Raw genomic sequence first — 23,384 nt, forward strand, 5'->3', positions numbered from 1 at the left:
CAGAGAACCTAGAAATTGACCGAAGACATTACGCTCAATTAATATTTGACAAAGGTGGCAAGAACATACATTGGAGTAAAGACAGCCTCTTTAATAACTGGTGTTGGGAAAATTGAACAGCTAAATGCTAAAAAATGAAACTAGACCACCAACTTACACCATACACAAGAATAAACTCAAAATGAATAAAAGACTTAAATGTGATTCGTGAATTCATAAACATCCTAGAAAAAAATGTAGGCAGCAAAATTTCAGACATCACATGCAGCAGAATTTTCACTGATACAATGCCTAAGACAAAAGAAACAAAGGAAAAAATTTATACATGGGACTACATCAAACTAAAAAGCTTCTGCACAGCAAAAGCAACAACAATCAAAATGGAAAGGGAACCCACTATATGGGAGAGCAAAATTGCCAATGATACATCAGACGAGGGGTTAATTTCCAATATATAGAGAGAGTGCTCATACAACTCAACAAAGGAAGACAATCCAATTAAAATATGGGCAGAGGACCTAAATAGACACCTCTCCAAACAGGACATACAAATGGCCAAGAGACATATGAAAAAATGTTCAATGTCACTAACCATCAGAGAGATGCAAATTAAAACAACAATGAGGTATCACCTCACACCTATCAGAATGGCTGCCATCAACAAATCTTCGAACAAGGGTGTGGAGAAAAGGAGACTCTAGTACACTGCTGGTGGGAATGCAGACTGGTGCAGCCACTATGAAAAACAATATGGTGTTTCCTCAAAAACTTAAAAATTGAACTGCCATTTGACCCAGTGATCCCACTTCGAGAAATATATCGTACGAAACCTGAAACACCAATCAGAAAGAATATCTATACTCCTATGTTCATAGCAGCACTATTTACAGTCGCTAAAATCTGGAAACAGCCCAAGTGTCCATCAATAGATGAGTGTATAAAAAAGCTGTGTTACATTTATACAATGGAATATTATGCAGCTGTACGAAAGAAAGATCCCTTATCCTTTAAGATGACCTGGAGGGACCTCGAGAGTATTATTCTAAGTGAAATAAGCCAATCAGAGAAAAACAAATATCACATGATCTCACTTATTTGTGGAATATAATGAACAAAATAAGCTGATGAACAAAATAGACCCAGACACATAGAAAGGAGTATGGCTCAGACTGACAAACCTCAGAGTAGGGGGGTGGGAGTGGGGGGATGGATGAGATGAACCAAAGAACTTATATCCATGTATGCATAACCAATGGACATAGACAACAGTGCTAGGGGGATGGGGGGGCAGGCTGGGGAGGAGGGGGTTTAGGGGGAGGAAAGGAGAAACATCTGTAACAAAAATAAATTAATAAAAATTAAAAAAAAAAAACATTCATGTTCTTAGTCCTTCTCTTGTACAAATGATGTACTTTGAAAATGTTACTGTACAACAGAATTGTGTGTTTTCTGTTTGATTTTGAAAAGAGAAAATAAATGGTATTGCTCCTTTTTCTTTCCTTTCTTTTTTTTCATTTCAAACTGCTACCAGTGTATTGATGAACAGTGGAGAGACATACTGTAGTGTTTTATTGCCTAGTTGACAAAGCTGCTTTTGAATGCTGATAGTTCTATTCCTTTGCTATGACACACTTTAGTTAATGTGTTAATGTTATATGGGAAAATGCTGATTCCTAGTGCCAAAGGTTCAATTCAATGTATATAACTGATTACACTTGTCCATATATGCTCCTTTTTTTCTTCTTTTTTTTTTATCAGTACTTAAAGAGCCCATCCTTTGCAATTCATTCATGTGGGTCCTTAAGCATTTGATCTTTGCTCAGATTGTTGAAGTAAGGTGGCTCATTTTATGGTTTTTGTATTTGTGTCTAATGCATGTTTTAACATGATAGACACAATGCATTGTGTTGCTACAGTTTTCTGGAAAAGTCAATATTTTAGGAATTGTTTTTCAAATCTTCAATAAATTTTTTTGCTAATTTTTTTTAAATGTGAAAAGACAACCCACAGAACAAGGGAAAATATTTTAAAATCATTTGTCTAAGGGATTTGTATCCAGAAATATGAAGAATTCTTACAACTCAATAATAAAAAGAAAAATAACCCAATTCACAAATGGACAAAGGATCTGAAGGTATTGATATTAAATGATCAAAAAGCATATAAACTCTGGCTGGTTTGGCTCAGCCGTTAGAGCATCAGCCCAGGGACTGGAGAGTCCCGGGTTTGGTTCCCGCTAAGGGCATGTACCTTGGTTGCAGTTTGTCCCCGGCACTGGTTGGGTTGTGTGGTGGCGGCCACTCGATGTGTCCCTTTTACATCGCTGTTTCTCTCTCTCCCTCTCTCTCCTTCCCGCTCTATCTGAATTTTTAAAAAAATGGAAAAATGTCCTCAGGTGAGGATTAAAAAAAAGATGATATCATAGATAAAACCTATGTTTGCGTTTTGAGGAAGCAAATAAAGAATGAAGTGTCTTGAAGGATGTACAGGTATATAACCAGGAAAAGAGTATTGAATGAACAAGGGAAAAGTTGTTTAACATAATAAGTAACAACATCTGTATTTAACACTTCTAGGTCGGAGAGATGCCAAGGGAATTTCTTATAACTGTATGGCTCTAATGCAATACTAGAATTGTAAACCATTTATATCCACTGTGAGGTAAGTATTGTTGATTATCCACTATATATTACAGGAGCTTTAGCAGAGGAAACCACAAAGTAAGCATAGGAGCAAGATATTATGCATGCTTCCGGAATTTTGCAATTCAGCTATGGAGGTAAAACCACTATGGGAAACTATACTCAGAATTCTGAAATGCATACCCACACGTCTCTACATAGAAATGCATATACATAGCAAACCTCATGTTCAAATTAGAGATGCTATTGATGTTCACAAGCTAAAAGAAACTAAGACAGGCTGTACTTGTCTGGAGTGACTCCAAGTATGAGTGGGATCTGAACCAGAAATTAGATCAAAAGCATTGAAAAAAATGAAGGAAGAAAAATATAAGGAATATAATAGTAAAAAAAAATATCTCAGAGTGGAATGGCATAAGAATTAAAATTTAAAAGATTACAGCCCTGGCTTGTGTGGCTCGGTTGGTTGAACATATTCTTGTGCACCAAAGGTCACTGGTTTGATTCCTGGTCAGGTCACAAGCCCGGATTGTGGGTTTGATCCCCAGTAGAGGGCATGCAGGAGGCAGCAATCATTGTTCTCTCTCATCAATGTTTCTCTCTCTCCCTCTCCCTTCCTCTCTCTCTCTCTAAAATCAAGAAAAACACATTTTTTTAAAATAAAAAAGATTACAAAGTCCAACAAAATCAATGAAAAAATATTCACCTTTAAAACAAATCTTTTAGATATACTAAAGAAATATATTGGTACACCAAGAAAAAAAAATACAAATCTAAATACTGTAGAGAGTTGAAAACAAAACAAAAAGACCTAAGTCTAATGAAACAAGTAAAGCATAGGAAATATAGTCAATAATATTGTAAAAATTATGTTTGGTGTCAGATGGGTACTAGACCAATCAGGATAAACATTTTATGTTATATAAATGTCTATCACTATGTTGAACAACTGTAATTTTTAAAAATTTTAAAGGAGAAATAAAGAATTATACTATAAAAAAAAATGTCTTTAACTGGTTATTAAAAGACAATAAGAAGACCGCTTCCAAGTTTAAGGGAAAATAATTTGAACTGATAATTCTAGTTCCACTTACCTTTCTTTGATCAAACTTTAGAACCTTTTTCCCCCAGTAAAACTAAGGAATAAAACAAGAACAAAGACTGAAGGAAGGAGTGGGTCACACTCACGACAGTGTTAAAGAAAGTCCCAGGAAATCTAGTGCTCCAAACAGTTTGGGATCTCCCCCACCCCCCACCCTGCCCCAGTAAATTCAGACTTTTGGTAGTCTGGAGTCAAGAAGGACAAAGGAGCCCTGGCTGGTTTGGCTCAGCGGTTAGAGCGTTGGCCTGAGGTCCTGAGAGACCCGGGTTCGGTTCCCGCTAAGGGCATGTACCTCGGTTGCAGTTTGTCCCCGGCCCTGGTCGGTTGTGCGGGTGGCAGCTACTCGATGTGTCCCTTTCACATCGATGTTTCTCTCTCTCTCTCTGTTCCTCTCTCTCCCCCCCACTCTACCTGAACAAAAAATGGAAAAATGTCCTCGGGTGAGGGTTAAAAAAAAAAAAAAAAAAAAAAGGACAAAGGAATATGTGATTGGTCCTAGTCAAAAACTCTTAAATAACATATTCATAGCTATAATCATCAGTCCTTGGCTATCAGAGTAAAACAGTGTTGTTTTGTTTTATTTTGTTGTATTGTCATAATATTTTATTATCTTATATCTTTACCAAAATAAAATGCCTTAAAAAAAGTTTAATAATAAAATGTCAGCTTCTATATTAATTAGGCTATAATTTGTTGTAACAATAAAACCTCAAAATTCAGACACTTAAATGTATTTATGAAGTGTATTTCTGTCTCCCAGAACAGACTACTATAGGTAGACAGTTAGTCACATAAGGGGTTACCCTCCATGAGGGTCTCCAGGCACCGGGGTTTTATATTCTTATTGCTCTGTTCTCCTCCTAGGTATCTTTCTCACTTGCTTAATAGAATCTAGCCTACTAGCAGCACATTCATTTTCTTTGGGAAAGAAGAAGAAGGGAAATAGTGAGCCATCATTTAAATTTTGTAAATGTATGCACCTAAGCTGCTCCTATACCATTGGCTTGAATGTAGTAGCATGGCCACATCCATGCTCTTGCAAATAGAAAAAAAAAAAAAAGAGAAGGAAGGAAGGAAGGAAGGAAGGAAGGAAGGAAGGAAGGAAGGAAGGAAGGAAGGAAGGAAGGAAGGAAGGAAACGAAACTAGACCACCTTCTTACACCACATACAAGAATAAAGTCAAAACAAATTAAAGACTTAAAATGTAAGATTCAAAACCATAAAACTCCTTGAAGAAAACATAGGCAGTAAAATCTTGGACATTTATCAGAGCAATATTTTTTCTGACATATCTCCTTGGGCAAGCGAAATAAAAGAAAAAATAAGCAAATGGGACTACATCAAACTAAAAAGGTTTTGCACAGCAAAGGAAACAACAAAATGAAGACAACCTACTGAATGGAAGAAGATATTTGCCAATAATACATCCAATAATGGGTTAATTACTATTTAAAGATTTGAAATAGATTGCATCTTACACAGATGGGAGGAAATTATGAATTTTGGATAGCAATCCATTATTGGATGTATCATTGGTAATATAAAAATTCAGTATAAAATGACAATCTAAACAAAATAATAATTATTATTATATTGAGTAAAAAAAGCTAGACACAAAAAGAATTCCTAGTATGATTACATTTACATAAAAAAGGGTAGAAATAGCCCTGGCCATTTTACTCAGTTGTTAGAGCGTCGGCCTGTGGACCAGAGAGTCCCGGTTCAGTTCTGGGTAGGGGCATGTACCTCGGTTGCAGTTTGTCCCCGGCCCCAGTTGGGATAATGCGGGTGGCAACCAGTCAATGTGTCTCTCTCACATCGATGTTTCTCTCTCTCTCTTCCCCACTCTCTCCCTCTGAAGATATCTGAAGATAAATGCAAAAAATGTCCTCGGGTGAGGATTAAAAAAAAGGGTAGAAATACAAACTACTATCTAATGATAAAAAGCTGATTAGTGGTTGCCTCAGTACTGAGGTAAATGGAGGTGGTAAGGATTACAAAGACACATGAGAAAATGTTTGGAAGTGATTGATAAGTTCACTATCTTAATTGTAGTGATAATTTCAAGGGTAAATATATCTGCCAAAACTAATCAAATTATATACTTTAAATATGTGCAGTTTATAATCCATCAAAGTATGTCTTGATAAAGCTATATTTTAAAAGGTCCAAGTACAAATGTGATTTTTAAAAGAGATACTAACAATTACATTCTACTCAAAGCACCCTAAATATGTTTAATTTTCAAATCATTAGATTAAATGTTGTTGCTTCTTCCTTAAATGGAGATATTTTTCAAATCTGTTACACCAACTAGCAACTAATGCCAAATACTCTATGAAGTAAAAATTAGTTAAACCATTAGATTGAATTAGCTTGGTGGAAAGAACTAAGATCATTGGTTGAACATGAAATGAATCTCGCTTTCCAATTCCCAAACCTTTGGTTCTAAGGGAATAATCCAATTATCTCTTCAGGATGTCTTCAGAATCAAGACCTATGCTGAAATATTCTTTTTTCCTAATATTCAAAAATATAACAAATAAACTATTTACACTTTATCATGACAGTAACAGTTATATCAACATTATTGCAGTCTTGATGTACTGTCCCAGCCCTTTCTGTAGAAGGTCTTTTTCTAATAATCCCTTTTGTAACATCTGTATCCTAAAGTCAGTTATTCTAGGAATGCTTTGTTTTTCTTTTTGCTGGCTTCTTTTTCAATAGTACCTCTTAAATTTATAAACACAAAAGTAGAGCAATTAAAAGGCATAATAACCACATTCCTTCAATGATTGGTTATTTTCTCTTTACTATTTAATAAGCAGCTATCTAGATATTCTGATTAATTTTTAAATAATATCTTTAAAATTCCAGGTAGTAGAAATCATATTTTCATAAATTATGATCTGTCATTCTCATTCATCTTCAGTACATTCATTTTCTTCCTACTCTCTGGAATTTGCTATTTCTGGCACATGCTCTATACACAAAAGGTCAGGTCAATGGGTTTCCATTAAAAAAGTAAACCTGTTTGATCCCCGGGCCCTGTCCAGGTTGTTTGGGAGGCAACCAGTCTATGTGTCTCTCTCTTTTGTGTTTCACTCTCTCTCTCTTCCCCTCCCTCCCATCCACTCTCTCTAAAAGTCAATGGAAAACTATCCTCAGGTGAGGATTAACCAAAAAAAAAAAAAAAAGGTAAACAAGAGGCTTATTGCTTACGAATGTTTGAAAGCCCCTAAATACAATCAAGAGATATAAATATATGCAAAAATTATAAGGTGCTGATACATTATGTCACTTTAACAAAAAATCAAATATATAAATATATGTGATATCTGTTACTAAATTTTTTATTTTAAAAACACTTGCTTTAGTGAAGGAGGAAGAGGAGATGGACAAATGGAAGAAAATAAGGAGAAGATAAAGTAGCAGCTCAGATTGAAGGTTCATATAGCCCTGAAAAACAGCAAGTGCTAAATAAACATTTATTGACTGTATATTCGTGAGTGAACAAGCCTGACATTACTGTCATTTCATCATCTATCTCCACTTTAGTTTACTAGCATCACATCCACATTATGGCTTTTTATGGCTCTTGAGGGGCAAAAAGCAGAGTTTGGGAGTCCTCCAAACGTCTAAGGCATATATTAGGGTCAATTAAGCAATTTTGATTAGTAAATAGAGAAAACAGAGAATGACTTCACACAATAAAAAAAGTATGAAATCAAGGATAATACCATTTGATTAAAAATAAAATAAGCCTGGCCAGTGTGGCTCACTGGTTGAGCATCGGCCCATGAATCAAGAGGTCACCAGTTCGAATCCTGGTCAGGACACTTGCCCAGGTTTTGGGCCCAATCCCCAGTGAGGGGCATGCAGGAGGTGGCAAATTGATGTTCTCTCTCATCGATGTTTCTAACTCTCTCTCCTGTTCCCTTCCTCTCTCTCTAAAAATCAATTTAAATTTTTTTTTTAATCCTAGTTTTGTTGTATGAGGGTTCATTGTGAGAAGTACATTCATTTTAGACATCAAAAGTTTTATGTGTACCAACTAGAGAATAACCAGAGTCTATAGAATGTCTACATTATAAAATATTGAAATTGGTTCTATTTTTATGTATATAAAATAACAAATTACTCAAATAGGTAAGTATAGCTTGGTAAATATAATTTGTGAGTATATTTAGGCAAATTACTGTAATGAAGAAGTAAAAATTATAATTAATTTATCCCATAACATAAATTGGTATTTTTGATGGGCTTAAAAAGATTTAAATCATTTTCTGTCTTAAAGCAATGTCAACTTTCCTCTGAAGGTATATAAATACTGTACTCTTAGTAAGTCCTTTTTCCATCGCTAGAAGAAAGATTTTTGGCTCAGTTTCTGTCTAAATTATTACAGATTTTGAATTATAATGAGATACACCAAATGTGATAAAACCATGCTTGAATTCTGTTACAGAGCCCGAGGGTTTGGATGTTTGCTCACCTCGTACTTGAAAATACTTCACATGGTTTGCCACAGCCTCTGTAACACTCTCATCTGGGCAGATTCTCACTCCATTAGGAAACAGAGGAGATCGCTTCCTTCTGAGCAACCACTGTCTCTCTGCTTCTCTGTGGTCCTGAGGTTGTTTCTTTCCACTGGACAGAGAAAGATCTGCAGATTCTGGGTCAGTCAGGAGAAAAGAAATTGTACTCTTGGGTTCTTGGATCTCTTCTAAAGATAAGTAGGTCTGTGCTATAGAGTGAAAGCATAAACAAGGGTGCTGGTGATAAATGAAAAGACAGTACAAAAGGGGACTGAGGAAAACCGACGTTTGTGCCACGTTAGGGTTTTTTTAGTCAATCTCAGGTTATAGACATGCATGCCTAAGGAGAGGAACGGAGCATTCATTCTATTCTCCATTTAATTCCTACTCCTTCATTTCTAGATTGTTCATTATTGAAGTCAAGCATACATCCAATTCAACACAAGAAATAAAAGGAAATAAGGTTTGAACCAGGAAATACTAAGGAAAAGGAAAACCAAAATTATTGGAGAGATTTGCAAACGGTTTAAATGAGGCAATATCAAAGGTTAATAGGGTAGCATTTGATTCAATTTCTTACAGCAGTCACATCAAATATTATTTTTAGAGAGAATATAATACAGATATTAAAAAGAATAAAAACAATGTCGATTTTTAAATACCTGTTGATGATGGGAGGTTTTCTTCTATCAGGACAAATATCAAAATACCCAAAGAAATCTTCCCAAGATGAGGAAACATAATCATTTGGCCAAAACCAAAGAAATGAGCTGAGGCCAAATCCTTAACTGAGCACCGAAAGCCTTGAAACTTCCAATAACAATTGTTACAGGCAAGATCTAACCTTTAAAAGTTTATGTATGAGAATTGGCAAATATTCCAAAACCATTATAAATGACCTTAAATAAAAATGATGTCCTTTCAAACTACCTCTCACTTCTCTGAAATAACCAGCATGCTATGAAAGCAGGAGAGATAAGCTAATTAGAACAGATGGGGAGACAATTTCTTTATTCTAATCTAGCCAGCTAAGCTCTTTACTAACGCTCTCCTTGCCTTTAACAAGCAGTTCATTTAAAAATAATGTTTCATATGTATTTCACTAAGTTTTATAATTTTTCTGAATCTATTAGTTGAACCATATAGATTCGCATGTTCTCTGGGTTCTTCTGGGACCTACAATTTGTAAACATGAAATGCCCAAACTGATTGTACCTGTCTAATTCAGAAGTACAGAGCTACATACAACAAAATTGGTTTTCTTGGAGCTGATTCTCTTTGTAATAAATTTACTGTCCTTAAATTTCCATCTTTGATAAAATATTTGAAAGTTTATCACTATAATCACTTACTATGTCTCCTTCCTTATCTATAAAATGGGATTGTAGTAGTAAAGTTAACTCATAATAAAGCTATTGAATTAGGTAATATATAGAAAATGCTTAGAATACTGCCTGGTGCATACTACACACACAGTAAATATGATAGTTCTATGATAATAACTTTATTGCTTAATTTGGTATTAAACATGAGGTCCAGTGTGTTATCCCTTACCCAATAGGACCAGACAAAATCCTTTGTATTAGGACAGCTGTTTTTTATCAAATAAACCTAGTAGAAAGCAATTAAGTTAGTTAAAATCCTTGTGGGAGCTAGAATTGACTATCAAATAGCAATCTTACGTCATATACCTCTGGAGAAATTCTTCTTATAAAAATGTTTTGTAAAGACCTAAAGCACATTTCTCTGGAGAATCCTAAACTAATTGTGTCGGTTAAATTATCCTGTGTTTTAAGTTTTAGGAAAAGCTCATCAAGCATATTTTCCATACAAACTCATACCAACCACATTTTTAGCCCTTATATAAGCTAACAAGTATAAATGACCATTAAATATATGTGCACAGAAGCATTTGCAATATACTGATAATAATTTTATTTCCCAAACTTGATGGAGAGGAAAAAGTTGAAAATTTTACTAGCTAAGTGAAATTTTACAGTTCAAAGAAAAGTTTCATGCTGACAATTCAGACCAAAGGAGAACTTTGAAGTAACAAATATTAGTTGGAAATTATTTTTGATGACCTACTCCAACAGGCCAGGAAATATTCTGAGACTCACAGTATTCTGGAAACATTTCTGTACTTAAAATGAGAAAAATCCTGGGCAACCCTGGGTTCAAATCCTGTTCTTACCACTTAATATTTGATTCTGGTAAACCTAAATTCTTAGAACTGGTTTACCACTAAAAAAAATAGGTATGATGATCTCTGCCTAAATCACAGAGTTGTTGGGGAAAATTAGGAAATATGAAAATTCTTTGTAAATTAATGTATATACTAGTATTTTGTTACAAGTGTTCATAAAGCAAAAAGAGGTTTCAAACTTTGTAATTCTCTTTTGTTCAAACTGTAGAATGAAATAAATTTTCCCTAATTTATATTACAAGTATTTACTTAAGAACTCTAAAAATGGTTGTTATATCTATAAAATATAGTTTGCAAGAATTCAGGAACATGTACTTTAAAAAGCAACACCTACCTCAAAAAATTAAAAATTGAGCTTCCATTTGACCCAGTGATCCCACTTTTAGGAATATACCCTAAGAAGCCTGAAACACCAATCAGAAAGAATATATGTACCACCATGTTTGTAGCAGCACTATTTACAATAGCTAAGATCTGGAAACAGCCCAAATGTCCCATTAGTAGATAATTGGATAAAAAAAGCAGTGGTACATATACACAATGGAGTACTATGCAGCTGTAAGAAAGAAAGATCTCTTATCCTTTGAGACAACATGGACGGACCTGGAAAGTATTATCCTAAGCGAAACAAGCCAAACAGAGAAAGACAAATTATCATATGATCTCACTTATTTGTGGAATATAATGAACATAACAGTCTGAGGAATGGGGTAGTCCCAGAGATGTGGAAGTGGGGTACAGACTGACAATCCCCAGAAGAGGAGGTGGTGGGGGAGAGATAAACCACAGAGCTTATATATATGTATGTTATGAACAAAGGTCATGGACAACAAAGCTGGGGACAGGGCAGGGAGAGAGGGGGAGGGGGTAATCAGTGTGGGGGGGGAACATCTATAACAAAAATTAATTAATTAATAGAAAGGAAGGAAGGAAGGAAGGAAGGAAGGAAGGAAGGAAGGAAGGAAGGAAGGAAGAGAGAGAGAGAGAGAGAGAGAGAGAGAGAGAGAGAGAGAGAGAGAGAAAGAAAGAAAGAAAGAAAGAAAGAAAGAAAGAAAGAAAGAAAGAAAGAAAGAAAGAAAGAAAGAAACTCAAAAAAAACACACCCTGGCCAGTTTGGCTTAGCAGTTAGAGCATCGGCCTGCAGACCAAAGAGTCTTTTGTTCAATTCTGGTCAAAGGCATGTACCTTGGTTGCTGTTTGTCCCCGGCCCTGGTCGAGGTCGTGCGGGAGGCAGCCAGTGGATGTGACTCTCTCTTTCTCTCCCTCCCTCCCACTCTATCTGAAGATAAAATAGAAAAATATCCTCAGGTGAGGATTAAACACACACACACACACACACACACACACACACAATAGTATAAAAACGTCACCTGGGTTCATTTGCTTCTAAATAGGTTTACCATTTTATAAATTCATTTTAACTCCCCATTTAATATAACTTTTAACTGCAGCATTCTTAGAATAACTGCAAGTGTGATACAAGGCAATAGGTGATCACTACCATAGGAACCCAGAGACAAGATAAATTCCTACTGGAAAACTAAGGACATTTATTAGAGATAACATTTTAGCTAGACCTCAAATGTCCTGGTGTAGTGGGCAGAGTGGACAGCGTTAGAGAGAGGGAATGGGAGTTAGGAGAAAAAAACCTAGGCATGATCAATAGGTAGAAAAATACACCATTTGTACAGAAACTAGAAACATCTTTGCTAAAGCATGAACAGGAGCATAGGGCAAATAGGTTGGAAATGAAGTCTGGACAGGTGGAGGTAGTCCGTGAAATACCTTGAAAGTCTTAGCAAGAATTTTGGATTTCCCCTATAGATAAAAAGATTATCTAATTTTTAATTACTAAAAAAAAATATTCCTTGATTTTTTATTGAGATTCTTTTTAGGAAATATTTCAAAATCTCATCTGATGGTCCTTATACAGTAAGAAAGATCCCCAAAATTATAAACTGGTAAGAAACTCAACATAAAACTTGATGCTTAGAAATAATAAGTACAATGTTCTTTCATCCATGCCTTATTTCCAAATGAGTTGACAATCATTTATTGACTCAGCAAAATTTTCTGAGTGTTTATCATAGGCTACTAATCTACTGAATACAGGAAATGCAAAATGTTTGTCTTTTAGGAGCTAGTAGTCTACAGGGAAAAACATGTATACAAATAATTGAATAAAATTGGTAAGAGAGACTTCCGGTCAAGATGGCGGCGTAGGTAAACGTGGTATCACATCCTCCTAAAACCACATCAAAGTTACAACTAAACTACAGAACAACCATCATTCAGAACTGTCTGCAATCAAGCTGAATTAAAGTCCTACAACTACGGAATTAAAGCAGCAGCTACATCCAGACTGGTAGGAGGGCGGAGGCGGTCAGGCTGGTCCCACACCCACGTGTGGCGGATAAAAATCAGGAGGACACCTCGGCTGGGAAGGTCCTCCCTGAGGACTGAGGGGTCCCCGTCCCACACCAGTAACCCGGTTCAGGGTTCCAGTGCCAGGAAGAGAATCCCCATAACTTCTGGCTGGAAAAACCAGCGGGAACTGAGGCTCAGGGAGGCTGAAGCGGCTGGAGCCCCAGGCAGCTCATTAAAGGGCCCGCACACAGACTTACCAGACTCTCTCCCTCTAAGCTTGGAGGGGAGGCAGCTCAAGGGGCGCCAGAGACATACAGGGAAGAACTGAGCCGTTTGGCACTGGAGCGAGGGCTGGAGAGGGGGCTGTCTCCCAGACAGACATGCTGTCAGAGGCCTTTGTTCCTTTGGTGAGCCCTTCCCTGGGGCAGCAGACAGCCACCATATCTGGGACTCCAGCAACTTGGCTCACACTGGTAGCCCCGCCCTGGTGACTCCCTGAGGCCCGGCCATGCCCCACCCAACTTTCAGGCCCACCCAAGCTGTTGCCAGTTGCTTAACCATAGGATTAGCCTGTCTTGGATCCTGCTTCAGGTTTTCCTAAATTCTTTCAAACAAGCAGCATCTGGTCTCAGATAGCCCCATACCTCTCAAGTAATACATAGAAACAAAAACGGGGAGGCAGCTAAAATGAGGAGACAAAGAAACAGGTCCCAGATGAAAGTACAGAAAAAATCTCCAGGAAAAGAACTAAGCGAAATGGAGATAAGCAACCTAACAGATACTGAATTCAAAATACTGCTTATAAGGATGCTCAATGAACTTAGAACCTCAGCAAACTCAGTGAGGGCCTCAAGTGCATAAAAAAGGAGCAGTCAGAAATGAAGGAGGCACTAACTGAAATAAAGAATAATTTACACAGATTCAATAGTAGAGTAGGTAGAGCCAAGAAGCAAACCATCGATTTGGAATATAAGGAAGCAAAAAATACCCAATCAGAACAGCAAAAAGAAAAAAAAAAAATAAGGATAATGTAAGGAGCCTCTGGAACAACTTTAAGCGTGCCAACATTCGCATCTTGGGGAATACCAGAAGGGGAAGAGACAGAACAAGAAATAGAAAACCTGTTTGAAACAATAATGGCAGAAAACTTCCCTGACTTGGTGAAGGAAACAGACATACAAGTCCAGGAAGCACAGAGTCCCAAACAAGATGAACCACAAGAGGCCCACACCAAGACACATCATCAAAATGCAAAAGGTTCAAGACAAAGAGAGAATCTTAAAAGCAGCAAGCGAAAAGCAGTTAGTTACCTACAAGAGAGTTCCCATAAGACTGTCAGCTGATTTCTCAAAAGAAACTTTGCAGGCCAGAAGGGAGTGGCAACAAATATCCAGTGATGAAAAGCAAGAACCTACAAACAAGATTACTCTATCCTGCAAAGCTGTCATTTAGAATCACTGGCCATATAAAGACTTTCCCAGACAAGAAAAAGCTAAAGGAGTTCATCACCACCAAACCGTTATTATATGAAATGTTGAAGGGTCTTTTTGAAGAAAAAGATAAACTATGTGAACAAACAAAATGGCAATGATTACATATCTATCAACAATGGAATCTACAAACAAAATGAACAGGCAGAACAGAAACATTCTCATAGATACAGAGAACATTTTGTTGGTTGCCAGATGGAAGTGGGGTTGGGGGAATGGGTGAAAAAGGTGAAGGGATTAAGAAGTACAAATTGGTTGCTAGACTGACAAACCTCAAAGGGAAGGGGGTTAGGAGGTGGAAAGAAATTAACCAAAGAAATTATATGCATAACCAATGGACACAGACAACAGTGTGGGAAAAGGCGGGAGGGAGGTGGGAGTGGTTAGGAGGGGGTCAATGGGGAAAAAATGAGGAACATCTGTAATACATTCAACAATAAAGATTTTTAAAAAAGGAAAAAAAAAGATAAAATAAAATTGGTAAGAGAAATAGAAACAAATCATTATGGGGCAACAGGAGCGGTAATGAATTATTCTGTTTAAGCAAGTGTTGGGAGATGACATTTGAGCCACATTTTGAAAAAAATAAAGTTGATAAGAAGTAGTGAGAGCATTCCAGGAAGAAGGAATAGCATGTGCAAGACCTGATGTGTGTAGGTACAATGTTGCAACGCCCATTCCTAAAATCCACCTGTGATCTTGGGTTCAAAGTGACTTTCACATTCACATGACAATAGTCCATAACCTAGCACCTTTCATTTGTGTTAGAATACAGCCCAGAAAACAGTGTATCAAATAAAGCATATCTTCAACTGGAGTCCCTATAGGAGTCCTGACCTTGATGTCTTCAGCCCCCCAAAAAGATGCACTCAGTTTAAGAGATCACCTTATGCAGAGCACACCAGCATAAGGAAGCCTCATCCACACAGACAATGTCTTTTTTAAAAATATGTGTTTATTGTTTTTTAAAGAGAAAGGAAGGGATAAAAGCATCAATGTGAGAAACATCAATCGGCTGCCGCCTCCTGCATGCCGCCTACTGGGGATCGAGCTTGAAACCTAGGCAAGTGCCCTGACTGGGAATCAAACTGAGACCTCAGTCCATGGGACGGAGCTCAATTCACTGAGCTCCACTGGCCGGGCAACACAGAACCACGTCTTTCTATAGCCTGTGGGCAAAGTTTCCAGATTTTCACAAGGACAAGCCCAGTTACAAGAGACTACAGAGGGAAACAGGGGCCTATGTTTTCCAGCAGGTTTTTAAACAATCTGGTCAAACAGGCCTTCCGAGCATGCATGTCCACTCACAGTTCTCCAGTCCAGACACAGCCAACAATCAAAGGTCTTTTTTGCCATTCAAAAAAATGTTGAATACAGGTGACATTTCACATTTATTTTAGCTCAGTACATTCCCAAAGAAACAATATTGAAAGAAAGAAATCCCAAGATAATTTCCTATGAATAAAAGGCTTAAGCTTGGTGTTAAGCCAAAAGTAATTGAAGTGTAAATTAATAATTTATATGACTAAAAAGTAGGTGACAGTGCAAAGATGAGGATAGAATAAAGATTGAAACCAGATTAGAAAACACTCTGTATGACAAGTCAAGTCCTATTTTCCCCTTAACAAAAAAGAAAAGCTGATTTGCCCTGGTTGGTGTGGCTCAGTGGCTGGAGCCTCAGCCTGTGCACTGAAGGGTCACCGGTTTGATTCTCAGTCAAGAGCACCTACCTGGGTTGTAGGTTCGGTCCTTGGCCCCCGTCAAGACATGTGTAGGTGGCAACCAATCAGTGTGTCTCTCTCACATCGATATTTCTGTCACATCAACGTTCCTCCCTTGCTCTCTCTCCACCCCACCCTCCCTTCCTTCCTTTCACTCTCTCTAAGAAAATCAATGAAAAAACTATCCTTGGGTGAGGATTAACAAAACAAAACAAAAAAGCTGATTTAATAAATTCATTTTAATAAACTTTTGTAAGTTGGTTGGATATGACTATTTTAAAAAGCTATCTTTTTATTTTAATCCCAAGAGTTGAGAATTAAAAGTAGTATTTTCTTCTTTAGGAAGGCTTTCCCTGTCCAACAACCCTCTTACTACTCTCCACATCTCAGGAGCTTGTGTACACACACACACGGCTGAACTCCCTCTTATGCTCCCAAAGAAACTCTGATGGTTTTTACCAGAGAATATTAAGACTGTTCATATGTCCACTTCTCCTGTTAAACTATAAAGGATTCAGAAATAAGATCTGTCATTCATTTTATTGGACCTAGAAAATTGCTAAATGTTCCCTGAACTGACAAATTAACTGTATTCTTGTTAAAACAGAAAGAAAACTAATCTAAGCATCAGTTACATGATAGAGACTGGCCACTGTACAATTCAAAATTTATTTCTAAGACTGGCACACAATTCTTTAAAAAATTACACCTCAATTTAATGAATTGGAAATATGTTTAATATAAAATGTTGATATTTTCAAAGCATTTCCACATGAATTTAGGAAAATGAATTTTAAACAATCTTCAAAACATGATAAAAGACAGTGGTATCTCTGAAAAACATACAAACAAAAAAAGTTAAGAAGTCACAAGATGATGTATTATATACTTGCTTTCCCAAAATTAGATGTACAAAACAATAGTCACCTAAAAAAGTCCCCTCCCACACACACACACACAAATTGGGAATGAAACATGTAATTATAAGCATCTTTATAGGAAACCTCCAAAAGACAAATATCTTTAACAATAAAAGATGGTGACGAGATTAACAAAAGCTAAAGAACACTGAGGCTTAACTGACAATATCAATTCACATGATTCTAAAATAAAATGTTCCTACTTTTAGCTTTATCTGAAATTGCCTTTGCTTCACTGCTTTATATACAGTTACCATGTAAATCCAAGCGACGCTTAAAACACAAGATTAAAATATTTTTAAAAAAAAAAACATTTTTCTTATCTGAGAAAATACATTATAATTGTCCCCTCAAAATATTCCTGATACCATTAGGAGGTTGTGAAGTATTTATATAATACCACCCTCAGCACATGAATTCATAACTGTTACCTGAACATTTAATAAAAAAGTAAGCTCCATGGGGATTATAGGTCTCTAAAAAGTACAATTCAAAAATATAAAAGCAATGAGAGCAATCTGGCTTTGCAGATGAATACTGGGTAACAGAGCTATAAAAATTATATATTTAGTTCTACAATAAATAAGACTTTGAGGGTATTTTTAATTAAATTATAAGGACACCAATTTTATCTTACATAAATTGTGTACATATATTCTGGGACAATGGAGAAGTCAGTATATAGCTATAATTCAAATAAACTATGTTGGGTAACATATATCATTTTTTAAAACCTATTTTGTATAGCTAACTTTTTTTGTTCCAAATTTCACCCTGAATGAATGAATTCAATTCCCAGATCCTCACATATTACATCAAAAAAAAGGAAAAAAAATTACAGCAGAGTAATGGTTTCATTTAGCAATTGAGAAAAATAAGCTGCGCTTTGAAAGACTGATTTTTTATCATCTTGCTATCATTTGTCTTCTTTTACACTATACAGAAGGAATGCCATAAATGGCATTTTCTGAAGCCTTAATACTAAATTCTTTAAAAAGAAAAATACACAGTATTCATACTGCATGCTTGAGCTGCAAAGAATAGAATTACAATATAATGTGACTTGTCAACAAATTTGACAGTCACTGGGGCTGGCATCAGGGAGGACCTAACTCCCCTCAACTCCCGCTATGTGGAAGTACAGATCACATAGTTTTATTACCTACAAAAACATTCCCACATTACATATGCTATTGCATAATCCAAGCATTTTAAATCAGAAAAATATCAAATATTTATGAAATTTTAATTTCTATCTAATAAGATTATGTATATCACACCCATTTCCACTCCATCTATGAGATCTCAACAATTCTAATAATACACCTTATATATTTTAAATAATGTTCAATGACACACACTACTGCAAGCTGTCTTCTCTGTGAGCTGTCTAACACAAATGCTGGTAAGCAGCTTCCCAGTAATCGTGTAGACCATCTGTGTCATCTTTGTACAGATTAACTAGCTACTGCTGCCCTTCTGTTGCTGTAAATGAAGTTTCAAAATGAGCTCTCGAATATCCTCCCGTTTGGTCTTTATTACATGACGAGGAAACCATTTCTCCAAATGAATTGGAAGTTCAAAGTTAACAATGGGATCCTAAAGAGATAAAAGAAAGAACACAATAACGTCAGCGGTATAATTCAAATTTGTTTGAGTTTCATTTTTACAAGAAATGAGAAATTGCCAACTTTATATAAATAAGAGCTTTACTGAGATACCATTCAGATATAATAAAATTCACCTAAAATATTCAATTGAATGGTTTTCAGTACATTCAGAGTTGTGCAACCATGACCACAATCAACTTTAGAGCATTTTCATTAAATTGCTAACTTTTGAACATCAAAATTAAATCCTGTTTGTTTAAATGAATAATTCAAAGCAGAATTAGTAAAGAGAAAATGGTTCAGCACAATGCAGAAGTCAGGTTGGTTTGAACACAGTTTTTTCCAACATGTTAATATTCTGAAATAATTAAAACAAATAGAAAGCCTGAGCAGTAAATGAAGAATCTCAAATTAAAAAAAACAAAAACAAGCATATAAAATCCTACAGAAGTACCTTTTTATAGTGCAACAAATGGCCAATCTAATGGCTATATTTTCCATTATGTTAAGTTTAACCAAGAAGTTGCAAGTTACAACTGCAAAGACTTTCCTCTGTGTTTAAAAAAAATAAATAACAGCTGAAGACGGCTACCCCTAGATCATGTTTATAAATCTGACGAACCTATTAAAGGCCAGATGTAAGAAGGACTTACATCTTGAAGAAGAAATTAAGAATCTCAGGGTATAATGCTGAAAGAATGAACTGACTATGATTCTCAGGGCAAATGTCAGCAGAGATTTAACTATAGAATTATTTTTATTAAAATTAATATTGTTTTTGTTAGGGTTTAGTTACAAGTTCCACAGGTTTTGAGTGGTCCATCCCAAACCTATTATTTTCCCACCAAAGCTCAGTTAAATTAGATTACAGATTTTACAAATCTGTAAAACACAAGGTTTAGTTTTTTTAGTTTTTCCCCCAGAAATCTTAAATGGTGCTACAACCTATATTAGAAGTATATTCTCCTGACTGAGGATATACAAAGTAGAATTATGTAACAATATCAGAATATGTTATGTGACAAGGCACTTTGAATATTCTAAATATAAACCAAATCTCTTTGGAAAGAGTATTAGAAAACCAGAATTGTCTCCCTTTAAGAAGTTCCAATGTGAAAAATATATATATATTCTATGACTTTCATAACGTATACCATATTCTGTTACATATTATCATTCTTCTCCAATTATAACAAAAGTTGTAACTGCACCTTATGATCCGTACACTTTGAAAGAAACTTTAAAGGATTTTCCAAGCCAGTATAAATACCATGTTCAATATACCAATAACACTGGTAATGACTGAAGTAATAAGCTGACAGCTCAAAAAGCAGAGTGATTCTTTGCTATTTAAAATTTCTCCTTTAATAGTGCTACAGTTTCTATACAGTCTCTGATGAGCTAGAAAATAACACCCATGCTTGCATTGTACTTAACTAGTTTATGATTTTCTGAGCTACTTGAATACATGAATCCAGTTCTGAAATTCCTTTGAATTTCCATCTGCCTTACTACTCTCTGCACACACTCCCTGTCCCCATGTAATCATTCTGGAACTCCAATTATATGCAAATTAGACTTTTTGACTGTATTACACTTGTCTCTTGCTCTGTTCTTTTCTTTACATTCTCTTTTCTCTCTGAGCCAACTGGATACTTTCTTTATATTGTCTTTTTTTGAAGTTCACTAATTGTGTCTTCTACTGTGTCCAGTCTGCTATTAAACCTATACAATAAATTCTTAATTTCAGATATATCATTATACATTTTCAACTCTAGAATGATCACTTGATTTTTTAATAGATTTTATCTCTTCATTATTTTGTTCATTTTTGACTATTTTCTCTAACATATTAATCAAATCATTTCTAAGTTCTTATCTGCTAACTCCAATATCTAAATTATCTGTGATTCCATTTCTTTTCTTTTCTTTCTTGGTTACCTATAACATTTGCTGCTTCTTTGCTTGCCCAGTAATTTGTGATTGTATATTGGTAACTGTGAATAAGAAACTTATTTACATCTTTACATACCTTAAAGAAACTTTCCACATATTGCAGTAAATATACTCCACAATCACTGCTATTATCTTGTTTAGGAACTTTAGGGCATAGGTCCACCATGTTTGTTTTGCTGAATTCACGATGAGTTTTTCGTTTAACTTCCCACTCTACCTCTAAATACCTTAAATCATCAAAAAGTACAATGACTTGAATAGAAATCTCTTTACTATTTTGCAACACTTTCACAATAGTGTAAAAACATTTGCTTCCAGATATGCTGGCTCAGGCCAAATTCCCAAAGACTGAACTTTAACAGTAGGAATTATAATATGTACTGGCATAAGACAGGAATGCCCCAACTCAAAAGAGCCACATGTGAAAAAAGGCAAGAAAACATATGGTCATCCCAGCAGGGGGTCTCATACTCTCGCAGAGAGTGCACCCAGGCTTCAAAAGTCCTACTTTTAAGAAAATCATCTTAGTTTCAAACTAAAATCTAGACCTTTTTCAACAACTCAACTTCCACAACTCAAAAACATAAAATCGTTTATATCACAAGGTAAACCAATTATTTAAAAACTTTAGCTGCTAGTTTTGTGAGATCCTTAAATTATAAAATTACACAAACACACATATACAAACATAAGAATGGGTTACTTTTTTAAGTATTACTTTTGATAACCATTTAACATTTGCACTGCTCCTTTGTAAAATTATGCTTTTGTTCAATTACGAAAACAAATTCTGAATTTACTTTTGATATAATCCTTGAGAAATAGTAATACTTGAATATTATCACATAATAGGAGATGTTTATTATTGATTTGTAGGCCTTATCTAAATACATAATAAAATGTAATTCTGATATAGTCTTTTAGGGAATTCTTAAGGTAGCTTCAAAATTATTGAGATTTTTAGGTAACAAGCTGAAGGGCAAGTTGTCATTACTTACTCTCGTAAATTCTGAACTGTGTTTTGTATGGAAGCAGCTTTCAAGGAGTCTAGTATGAGAATGCATGGCCTAGAAAGAGCAAAGGAAGAAATCACGATGCACATATTTATATATGAAGTGAACCTAAATATCTAAAACTATTAGTATAGCGTGTACCTACCTTTTACACATTTTCTTTGGTATTGACATATTCGTCTCAGTACTCTGAAATAACATGAATTTTTATGAATTTACAATTAAAGTTAGCTTGAATAAATTAATATTTAATTGTCTGAAACTCTAAAATGTTTCAAACAATTTTGAAATTAAAATTTCAATTAAGAGTTCTTTTCATTATCCAAAGTGAGCTAATTTCATTCCTCAAACTTCACTGATTAATTTTCTTATACTGGAGAAACAGTAGTTTATATAGTTTTCCATGTGGCCCCAAGAAGTTATGAACATTTAATATGCCCTAAAAACCAACCTGGAACTGTAATTAATTACTTCTATTCAGAGTTATCATCTTCAGCAAAGATAAACAAGTTAATTTATATTCTTACATACACTGTCTACCTCAATAAATAATGTTGCTAGAGATAGATTTCTTCCCTCTGAAGCACAAAAAGCCGAGTATTAATGTATGTTAAAGGAAAAGGGATGGGTTTTATGTTGGTAAATTTGAGAAACAATAGTTAAATTTAAACATTTCTTTAAAGCAGAACTTCTCAGTGTTTTTAATATTCTAGTGTAACAGTGAATCTCTAAGACAGGAATAGCATATAAAATTTACCCAACTTACCTGACTTTAGAATCTCTTTATAATAAAATCATAAACTGCACCTTAGAGCAAATATTCCAAGGAACCCAATTTGGGAAACCTGGCTTAGAAGCAAGAATGAACTCCCCTATCCGGCCAGCAGAAAAAGAAACCACCTTCCTTCTGCCTACCCTACACCAGTGACAGTAAAGACACAGGCCTGTGCCAGGGAGGCTGCTGCTATCTATGCATACCAAAAATTCATTAGATGGCTACCCTAATTAATTAAGACACCAAATCTAGACCATGTATACTAGTTTGAAGAAAAGTCAATGGTAACTATCTTAGTCTCAAAAGTCATGTGGATGACCTTGAGTCTATTTTGAGTCATTTTTATCAACAATTCACAATAGAAAGTAGAATATAAAATATGTTTGCTTGGCTCATTAATTACACTAAATTCAAAAAATTGCTAGCATAAGGAAGAATAAAAGTAAATCTGACCCACCGAAGTTAAAAAAGTAGTCCACTAAGATGATCAGATAAACTACTAAACAAAGAAACCTTGAAAGTTAAAATAATTTAAACAGACAAAAAGTATGATAATTTCTCATGTTCTCTTTTATACCCCCACAAAATCCATCAAAAAATCATAAAGCAGCAACATTTAATTATGGGTCACCAATGTTCCATAGCCACCTAGCTATGCTGTATTTTACAGATTCATGAGTTTTCCTTCCTTCACATCTATAAAGAACACACTTACTTGGGAATCCGCTATACCCAAGGATAGTGCTGAAGCAGTGTGTAGATCATTATCTAGTTAGAAATAACAAAGCAGTTATGAGTCTTTATGCCTAATACAAAGTATTTAGATAAGCTTAAATTCTAATTTGTATGCATGTAGTATTTAAAGGGAAAAAAATACCTGGGATCTATTTAATTTTTTTCATGGTAAATGTTATAAGCAAAATCCAATCAACAGATAAAACTGACAATGGTCAGCTATTATCAGACAATACATAAACCCCAGAGCCAACACCTGAAATACCAGTTAGCTGGGCCAGTCTCTCATAAAGAGACAATCTTCAAAGATGA

At 35.3% G+C, this 23,384-nt stretch overlaps 2 protein-coding genes across 12 annotated transcripts in view; both read right to left on the reverse strand.

The window, feature by feature from the left end:
• Positions 1-9,241, reverse strand: part of IMPG2 (interphotoreceptor matrix proteoglycan 2) — an 87,118-nt gene extending 77,877 nt beyond the window's left edge. For 4 of the 6 annotated variants that reach the window (XM_036243451.1, XM_036243455.1, XM_036243456.1 and 1 more), the window contains exons 1-2: positions 8,942-9,026; positions 8,237-8,488 (exon numbers count right to left, since the gene is read on the reverse strand). In XM_036243451.1, coding sequence (XP_036099344.1) covers positions 8,237-8,488; positions 8,942-9,026 — 337 coding nt within the window. Of the gene's footprint in view, positions 1-8,236; positions 8,489-8,941 lie in introns of all 6 variants that reach the window. The other 2 variants (XM_036243452.1, XM_036243450.1) reach the window with 2 other exon arrangements.
• Positions 9,242-16,777: 7,536 nt separating this feature from the next.
• SENP7 (SUMO specific peptidase 7) overlaps positions 16,778-23,384 on the reverse strand; it is a 180,411-nt gene continuing 173,804 nt past the window's right edge. For 5 of the 6 annotated variants that reach the window (XM_036242665.1, XM_036242661.1, XM_036242660.1 and 2 more), the window contains 5 exons: positions 23,053-23,105; positions 21,708-21,751; positions 21,548-21,616; positions 20,626-20,776; positions 16,778-18,582 (listed from right to left, as the gene is read on the reverse strand). In XM_036242665.1, the coding sequence (XP_036098558.1) occupies positions 18,445-18,582; positions 20,626-20,776; positions 21,548-21,616; positions 21,708-21,751; positions 23,053-23,105 (455 nt within the window). In that variant the 3' untranslated portion in view covers positions 16,778-18,444. Of the gene's footprint in view, positions 18,583-20,625; positions 20,777-21,547; positions 21,617-21,707; positions 21,752-23,052; positions 23,106-23,384 lie in introns of those variants that run through there. The other variant, XR_004956792.1, reaches the window with a different exon arrangement.

The sequence above is a fragment of the Molossus molossus genome, unplaced genomic scaffold (genome assembly GCF_014108415.1).
Source record: "Molossus molossus isolate mMolMol1 unplaced genomic scaffold, mMolMol1.p scaffold_m16_p_5, whole genome shotgun sequence".
In the NCBI taxonomy this organism is placed as follows: domain Eukaryota; kingdom Metazoa; phylum Chordata; class Mammalia; order Chiroptera; family Molossidae; genus Molossus; species Molossus molossus.